Below are 9,087 nucleotides of genomic sequence, written 5' to 3'. Positions count from 1 at the left end.
ATGGACAAGAGACCCTCATGGACAATCGTTGTATTGTTGAAGCAACAATATTCCGTCAATATGCTTGTAACAAGTTTGTTTTGTTTACTGCGGGTTACTGAGTACTTGGTAGGTTGTGTTGTATAATATATGGCTATTGGCAATTGGGATTCTGTGGCAATTTGCGTAACGGACAATCTAGCTGAGTTCATGGGTTGTTGGGTTTTACTGCACAAGTTGTAATAATGTGAAACAAAACTGTAGGCATTTATGATTGGTTTGTTCCAACTGAATATGATTGCCACGAGGTTTAGTCGTTGATATATTGGGGTGAGTGAATTGTGAGAGCACTTAGTACATACTTTGATGGATCATGGCCGTGTTTTCTAATTCTGAGATTAACTTTATCTATGAGATCACATGTAGCAATGTTAGGATGATACACAAATGCTTATGTTATTTGTTCCACTGTTCTAAGTTAAGGTTGCCTATCTGTTTCTTTAAATTGAATTTAAAGGTACGCGAGACACCATTATTTCTCATTGCCAATTGTAGCATGGAACATCTGGTGCATGCTTGGTTCACAGCCCCACTTTGTCAACCCATATATATTCAAGTTTGGTCATCTGTTGTACGTGTCCGGTCAATTGCCCTGCAGCCTACCTGTCGTTGGCTCAACATTTTGCCAAACTTGCCTTAGTCTGGCTTGCCACACTTTTACACAAAAATGTGGCTGTACTAGACAGCCAAAGAACTCTCCTCCTAGTATGAAGCATGCAGCGCGCATAATTCACTGAAATATTTTCCTGTCCGATTCCTGCAAATTCTGTCCAGAAAAAAATGTATTACATTGATACTTGTAACTTTGGCCCTGTTTGGTTTGGTTGTGGATTTCTAAAAGCAGCTGTGAAAAATCTGCTGTGGAAAAACAGCTGTGGAAAATCTGATGTGAAAAAGATGTAGGTCATTTGGCAAACCAGCTGATACCACTTTTTTAGATTTTGGCCCGCAGCGGAATCAGATTTTAGAAAGCACGTCCTGGGCTGCTTCCGCTTTTGGTTCAGATTTTGGCAGCGGATTTTTGGAATTGGATTCTGCTGGGTTCGCCCTTTGGTTCAGATTCTGCTGCGCGGCAGCAGAATCCGTCGATAAAAGCTGAACCAAACAGGGCCTTTATAAGTATGCATATATCCGTGTAAAAGGACGTTTATCATGTCTATAAACACTCAAAGGTGTGATGGGCGCAGATTAACCATTTACAATCTTCTACAACATTCATTCCTGTCATTATTTATAGTACTGGGACAGCGGGTTCTTTACTTTAAGGGTTCATGATATCCATCACTAATTTGCTTGTAAATAGAACATCTGGTGTGTATAATAGGACCACCATACTGATGGATTGTGGGCCTGTCTTGTTCTAGAACTAACAATGCCACAATTTACCCCACGTTTATTATCGAACTTTTGTTACATTCGTTCAACAAAATTGAAGACACAAGTTGGTAAGCATAAGAGGAATCTCTGTCCTGTCCTGTCCCGTCCCAAATCTGCTCAATGCCCAGCCCACTTGTAGAAAGCAGTCATTTCATGTAAAAGGGTAAACCTGGAGGTGCTACGTTTGGAACACAGCATATATGTTGGTCCAACTCCATTAAAAATCTCCATGAGAAGCTAATGCAGTGACACAACTCTAATTGGGCAACGTGAGCATCCACTAATGTGCCGGGGTATTACAATTCTGTTACACTTTTGTAAGCGTATGACATGTACCCATTTATTGAAAAAATAATCTTGTCTAAGGTTTGACTTCAACCAAACACCCAGCTAAGTTGGTCAAACTTGCCTAACCTTAGATGTGCATATATTTACCAAAGCACTAGCTTTTGTTGAACATTCATAAAATGACTTAATGGTCAACTTGCAATGGTGCTGCATTGCTGCTCATAGCCTTTTTAATGGACGAAGTGAGCAAAGGCGCAGTCATGTTACACAAGTTATGGTTATGTCGCCCTCTCAATTATCAATTTTATGTATTTGTTCTTGTGCTTGATTATGTACTGTCCTGGCCAAGGATGAATAGTAGTTACCTTTGCCCTACATAACACAACAATAGAAGCATTCAAATGTACAGTTTGTGGTGCCCATGCTTTTGAGTAGTGAATTTAATAATTCAGTAAAAATATATTTCTCTCTAGTCTATTCTTAATACAAAATGATAATTTAGTTAAGTATCCAGTGACATTTCCCCTAGGGGTTTTGATCTCAACAGTAAGATTTGTCTGTTAGTTGGCATATACTCGGTGCTTTTCCCTGCATAGTTAAATGCCCTGTCATTGGAACTATAGTTGTCGCATCAATTTTGTGCCTGTTTGCACTGTATTCTGCTTCTGTTTTTTTTACAATTACAACTGTTCTCTCTTTTTGTTTTGTTGTCTGAAGGATTTCTTTTCTTCATGTTAAACTCATTGAATGGATTTGCCAGGTGATGACGAAGTTCTGCTCTGAAAGGATTGCCAAATACGCCTTTGAGTATGCTTACCTCAACAATAGAAAGAAAGTGACGGCAGTGCACAAAGCAAACATCATGAAGCTAGCTGATGGTTTGTTCTTGGAGTCCTGCCGTGAGGTTGCGACGAAGTATCCTGGAATTCAATATAGTGAAATCATTGTGGACAACTGCTGTATGCAGCTTGTTGCAAAACCTGAACAGTTTGATGTTATGGTATGTATATGAAATCTATGCACTTCTTACTAAATGTCACTGTATTGCAACCATATTCTAATTGTTCAATGTTCATCAAGCTGAAATGTTCTCGTGGTTATACAATAAGTTACTATTTTAACCTTGAGCACGCTGTTTGATATAATACTTATATTGATCCTATACAGAAAATATCAGTGCGGATCGTTTAGCTAAGTTTTTGCAAATGTGGTAGTAACACCTCTTATGTTTGTACCTCTGTTGGCAATCTCATGTTTCTTTGTATGCGCTGTTTTACATTCTAAAGGTTGTCTTGATGTCCCAAAGTTTACAAATCAATTTCGGTAGTTACCTGTTGACTTTTGTTTTTCTTCCCTTTGTAGGTCACCCCAAATCTTTATGGCAATCTGGTGTCTAATGTGGCTGCAGGTATTGCTGGAGGCACGGGTGTCATGCCTGGAGGTAGAGTTTGATTCTGCTTGTGATTCTTCTGTTTTAGCGGAAATAGGTTTACAATTGGTATAAATTGATTGTTTCTCTAATAATAGCCTGCTCAATGTTGCATTTGATATATCTATTTAGCCTTCCCATGTCTGAACATCTTAGCACTATGCAATGCATAAATACCCGACTTGTGAGAGCATATGGGGATGGAAAATTAGAGGGTGTTTGTTTCCAGGGACTTAAACCAAACAGGAGGGACTTATAGGGACTTAAAGTGGGCATTTGGGACTTATGAAATAAGACTCTCAAGGAGGGACTTATAGGGACTTATAGTTGTAATATGGTCTTTTAGTCCATGTTAAGTCCCAGGAACCAAACAGGTAGGGACTTTTTAGGGACTTGGGACTTATAAGTTGGGACTAAAAAAAGTCCTAGGACTTATGAACCAAACAGGGCCTTAGTCTCTAAATCTTCGTGTACTGCATTATTTCAGGCAATGTTGGTCAGGACCATGCCATCTTTGAGCAGGGCGCTTCTGCAGGAAATGTGGGAAATGACAAGATTGTGCAACAGAAGAAAGCTAACCCAGTTGCTCTGTTTCTCTCGTCCGCCATGATGCTGAGGCATTTGCAGTTCCCGTCATTCGCCGACCGGCTGGAATCAGCAGTGAAGAGTGTCATTGCAGAAGGCAAATACAGGACCAGGGATTTGGGCGGCACCAGCACCACCCAGGAAGTCACGGATGCAGTAATCGCCAAACTTGATTAGCCGCCAATTGCGTGCTTTTCGAGACTAGTTTTTTTGCGCCCCTCGGACTAGGCCGTTAGTCTGGACTGATTTTCTTTAATTGTAGCTTTAGATTGTCATTTTGTTCAGCGAACCACTGTAAATCTTCGGGTGCGTTCTTTCTGGTTTTGCTTCAGAATAATTTGAGCAACTCACCAGAAACTTGCCAAGTTATATAACTGGAAATAAGATTGAAAATATCAAGAAACGATCTCTTTTGCATCCATCAGATATGTTTCGTGAATTTACGCATTTGAGTTAAATGTTTTGTGAATTAAGGTCGAGCAGATAACTTGATTCAGTAATCAGATTGATGCTCCGATATGACTTGTATAACCTTTGCATGTTAATTTTTACATAGTACTCCATTCGTCGTGCTTATAAGGGGTTCATGTATTTCTTATGTCGTTAATTGATCAACAGAAAATGTGGTGCACACCTTATAAAAGCCGGACGAAACGAGGTTGAACTCCATATGCAAACGGATTCTGTGATACCTGTTGCACCCTTTAGTTCAGAAAAAAAAACAAAGAATCATATTTTAAACTTTTACAAGTATTGAAAATATTTATATCATGCACATATACTCCCTCCATTTGTAAATACAAGTTCTTTTTAGAGATTTCGACATGGACTTACGGATGTATTTTAGAGTGTAAATTCACTCATTTTGCTCCATACGTAGTCCTTGTTGGAATCTCAATAAAAGGACTTATATTATTCCCCGCTACCCTAGCCGCCGCCACGAGCCACGCGACTAGGGAGGTGATCTTCTTCCACCGATCTCCACCAGCCAGGGCGCTGGCCCCCTCTCCCTCCCGGCTGCTGGAGGTGATCTTCTTCCACCAATCTCCATCGGCCAGGGCACCGACCCCCCGTCCTTCTGGCTGCTGCTTCAGCGGCAGGAGGAAGGGGGGACCCCGTTCCTCCGTTCTGTAGTTAGGGTTTGGATTTGTAGGTCGTGGTGAGTCGTTGGGATGGTGGGAGCGGTGCCCGGACGAATAAATTTGCTTCAACTCCACTCCCACACCGGCAGTGTCTTCCATGGCGGCGTCTCGGAGTTGATGACATCGTGTGTTTGCCGATCCTTCAGATCGGTGGCGTTAGGATTCATGGATGGTGTTGGCGAGGCAGCGGCGGCGACTCCGTCAAGTGTGTCTCTCCTTCCGCTCTGTCCCCGTTGTTGCGACGTTGTCCCCGACGCCATGGTGGAACAGGGAGGTTTTGTCGTCCAGGAGTATGCGCAGATGGTTGTCTACACAAGTGACAGCTGGAAGATGGTGCATCTCCTGCTAGGTTTGTGGTTGGAGGCTGACAGTTCTGGTTTCCTCCTCCGACGTTGTAGTCGTGCGGGGGGTGTAAGTTCTAGAGTTCGATGGTGTGTCCAGAGACACGTTGCCCCGTTCTAATTCTTTCAACGGCAATGGTTTTGCTTCAGGCAAACTACTTTGGAGGTCCGTAAAGCTGCCGATCAGCGATGGAGCCAAGTCGAGCCCGGGTGAAGCGGTGATATATCTCCTTTTCCTTAGTGGAGAGGGACACGCCTTGGTTTTTTACATAGGAATATCCTATCTTTTCAGTCCTATAATGTTGATGTTTACGTAGCTTGTAACTGGATCTTTATTTTATTAATGAGACACGTATTATCATGCAAAAAAAAGACTTACATTTAGAAACAGGGGGAGTATATACTACTGCAAATTTACATGAGAAAAATAAGCGTTTGTGTTCTTAAAAATTGCAAGAGTTAATGGGTGGAATAACAACTTTTCATGCACTATTTGTTTTACAAGACACATGTTTTTACAAAAAAAAGACACGAACTTTTTTTTCGACCAGAGCTAGTAGTGAAATGGGCCTTCCAAATTTACGCCAACTCTGGCCCATCCAACTTGCCTCCGCCATCCGTGTCTCAAACCCTAACAAAAACCACCCCTTCCGCCTCCAGTCCCTCTTCCTCTCTCTCCCAAACCCAAAGACGGCGAAACCCAACCCTAGCTCCTAGTCTCCCCCATGGCCTCGCACCTCGACTTTCGCTACCTCGACGAGGGCCTCGGCGGCGAGCGCGGCAAGCGCAAGCGCCGGGAGGAGGAGGCAGATGCCGCCGATTCCATGGACCTCGACGCCGACGCGCCCCGGTCGTCCAAGCTCCGTGCAGTGGCCTCCCAGTCTGACCCGTCCAAGCCGGCGGCCTTCGGGTCGCCCACCTACGACGGCGTCATCGCCGGGCGCGTCTCGGGGCGGACATGGAAGGAGCCACGCACGCGCCGCTCCTCCGCGCTGATGGTGTCCCGGAAGCCCGTCCCTCTGGAGCAGCGCGTGAGGGACAAGTCCCTGAAGAAGGCGTACCAGGCGCGCGTGGCGGAGCTCAAGGACGAGATCCGGCAGAACAAGGTCGCCAAGCGCAAGCAGAAGGAGGAGCGGGAGAAGCGCAAGAAGGAGAACGTGCTGCGCACGGGCTCGAAGCTGCAGAAGGTCACCAACCCCAAGACGATCCAGAAGATCGCCAAGTCCAAGAACCGAGGTCAGCTCAGGGTCGTATCCGACGACATCTTCGGCGGCAAGAAGTCCGAGGCCGCCCGCCGCATGCAGGTGCCCGGCCTGGAGAACTGAGTCGCCGCATATCTTTGCAATCTGTAACTCCAATTTTGTAGTAATGCTTTTCAATTGCTGTGAGCTGTCATGGCCGATCAAAAATCAAACGCTTGCAGTTACTTTGGTATGGTATATGAAACTATGTGCTACTGTTTGGTTGCTCTGTTAGCGGATTTTAAAACAAGAATCACCATTGTGTAGCGTCCGTCCGTGTCTGGCTTGATTGGTTTCATGTGGTGAACTGCTGATGTTATCATTGATCTTCCTTCTGGAATCCTTAATTTGGTAGCTCCTCTAACTCTGATTCTTGATTTGGGATGTTGGTGGATGATAATAGCTTTGCGCAATCTTCTCCTTTTCGCGTTTTTTTGGGTGAGCTTCATTCTTTTATCAGCTGTGATAAGAACCCGGGAACTCCAGGCTTACTCCGGTACAGCACTCAAATTGTTTGGCAGTTTGATGAGCGAACTGCAATATTCGCCTCAGGGACAACAAAACACAAATCAAAAGAAGTTAAACACCCACTAAGCCCTTATATTTGGTTCAGGATCGGAAGGATAGCAATTCTATTCTTCTTCCTGGTCTAACATAGATCGGAAGGCACACCGTGATCAGCTTGAGTATGACTTGGTTGTGATTTCCGCTGCTACAAAGGATCGTGCCGTTTCGGCCCACAAATGCATCAGTGCTAGTCATATGAATCCAGCGACAATATTAACATTCACCACATCAGCATTGTAAATTGCATCCAGCATCAATATACAACCGAGCAAAGGTACATTTACTAAGAGCATGGAAAATGGAGAGTAATACGCAGGGGCGGGGCATGCACCTCCAGGCTGTTCATCCGCGCCGTGATTCGGAAGCTTGGTTCGACTAGAAAATCCCTGAAAAACAGATGGAAATTGAGATCAGTATGTGAGACGATATACATGCCCATCGTGTGCTAGTACTTGGTACAACGTAACAGCTTAACCTATAACTCGGAGCACTAATCGTCGATTTTGCTCGCAAAAACAGCGAATTTGATTGATTGGGTCCACCTGTCAGACTGACATGATGAAGACTAATCCAGATCAATATTTGACCAACGGAGGTGGACGGGGGACCCACCAGTCAGCCACTCATCGTCTTTCTCCTTTTATTTTCTTCTTCCTCGTCTCTTCGGTCCCGAGCGGAGGCAAGCACGCAGGTGCTATGATGGAAGATGGCCTTCGGGAGGAAAGGGAGGAGGTGCGGGAAGGGACCGCCGCCCATCCACCCTGTCACCTAGAACGCTGCCTCGCTGCCGCCCTTGGCGTCCGCCGCCCCCACTTCCACCCCTCTTTGTCTCCTTAACTACTCGCCCCATAAGCGCACCCTCTACAAGCAACTCCTCGCCTATGCTGCCCGACTGCCTCCCCCTAGACCAGACGATGAAAAAAGGATGCCAACAACGTCTGGGGATGCGTCTTCCAGCTCATGGTCCCCGACGCGCCAGAGGTGGAGCCCTCCGGTTGCGTCAGGTTCTAGGCTAACTCTGACCCGCAGCTCACCAAGGGCCTCGCCTCGCCGCTCTGGACCATGCAGAGTACTCAGGGGCCGGTGACGAGCTTCTTACATCCCAAGAGCAGAGCACCCATGGCGACGTCTGCGGTGAGCAGACTAGGGCTCAGGGCGCGAGAAGCACATCACCGTTTTTCGGACGCCCAGAAGGTGCTCAATGGAATGTCCCATCGAAAGAGTGATATGAAGAAGACCTTCCAGTCATTGACATGTGGGGACCAAGTCTCATTTGCCACATTAGTTGGTCAATTTTTGGTCTTCGCCACATCATCCCAACAGGTAGGCCCAATAGGTCAGAGCGACTGTTTTTGTGAGCAAATCAGACGATCAGTGCTCTCCATTAGTCGTTGGGCACAAAAAGGTGGTTCCTCGTGCCTTGTCTGAAAAGTGGTACTAAATTGTTACTCTAGCCCCAAGTGTGGTGGTTTTGGGTAAATACCTCTCTTTTCCTGCTCCCATCTTCTTCATCTTGTTCTTTCTCCTTCAAAGTTGTCTTTCTGTTAAATCATCTTCCCCCCATCACATATATTCATCTTCTTCCTCGGTACACTTGTTCCACTAACAACCTTCCTCACGCTTCCCATTGCAGTGATCTATGTTTTTCCTTCCAATCGTGATGCCCTCTTCTTTTTCAATTCATTTTACTTCCGTCCACTTATCTTTGTGTTCAATTTCTCATAAGATCACCTTTTAATGTTCTGTCCCGTCATAAATCATCCTCGTTCGCCATTCCTACGCAAATTCCTATGGAAATTTCTTTGTCGCAACCTTCAAGCGAATCTTCAAAATGTTTCTCGTTCCTATGGAAATCTCCCCTTACATATACCATTACGATTTCATCCTTGCAAATGCAATGATTCTTCGCCGGGCACTTATCAATCATCATATGCTCCTATAATCTTGTTTTTCCATATCTTCTCCTGTAAATTTACGTTTGATGAATATTGCATTCTCCTCGTTTTGCTATCTTACATTTGTATTGTCAAGTTACTTTCGATGAAACTTGCTTTCTCCCTGTTTCCTCTCTTGTACTC

General features: G+C 44.9%; 2 protein-coding genes across 2 annotated transcripts in view; both read left to right on the top strand.

Annotated features, from left to right (window-relative positions):
• The window catches only part of LOC123127591 (isocitrate dehydrogenase [NAD] regulatory subunit 1, mitochondrial), a 4,915-nt gene extending 773 nt beyond the window's left edge, over positions 1-4,142 (top strand). The window contains exons 2-4 of the mRNA XM_044547343.1: positions 2,465-2,704; positions 3,067-3,145; positions 3,621-4,142. Of these exons, the coding sequence (XP_044403278.1) occupies positions 2,465-2,704; positions 3,067-3,145; positions 3,621-3,895 (594 nt within the window). The 3' untranslated portion in view covers positions 3,896-4,142. The remainder of the gene's footprint in view (positions 1-2,464; positions 2,705-3,066; positions 3,146-3,620) is intronic.
• Positions 4,143-5,852: 1,710 nt separating this feature from the next.
• Positions 5,853-6,713, top strand: LOC123127590 (uncharacterized). The gene has a single exon (XM_044547342.1). The coding sequence runs from the start codon at positions 5,927-5,929 to the stop codon at positions 6,524-6,526; it is 600 nt and encodes a 199-aa protein (XP_044403277.1). The 5' UTR covers positions 5,853-5,926; the 3' UTR covers positions 6,527-6,713.
• Positions 6,714-9,087: the final 2,374 nt, after the last annotated feature.

Source organism: Triticum aestivum, chromosome 6A (genome assembly GCF_018294505.1).
Source record: "Triticum aestivum cultivar Chinese Spring chromosome 6A, IWGSC CS RefSeq v2.1, whole genome shotgun sequence".
Taxonomy (NCBI): domain Eukaryota; kingdom Viridiplantae; phylum Streptophyta; class Magnoliopsida; order Poales; family Poaceae; genus Triticum; species Triticum aestivum.
Note: the sequence above shows the minus strand (reverse complement) of the source record. Positions and strands in the feature narration are given on the sequence as shown.

What these genes read in the sequence shown, in the direction of transcription:
- LOC123127590 (XM_044547342.1), top strand. Translation starts at nt 5,927, where the DNA reads ATGGCCTCGCACCTCGACTTTCGCTACCTCGACGAGGGCCTCGGCGGC.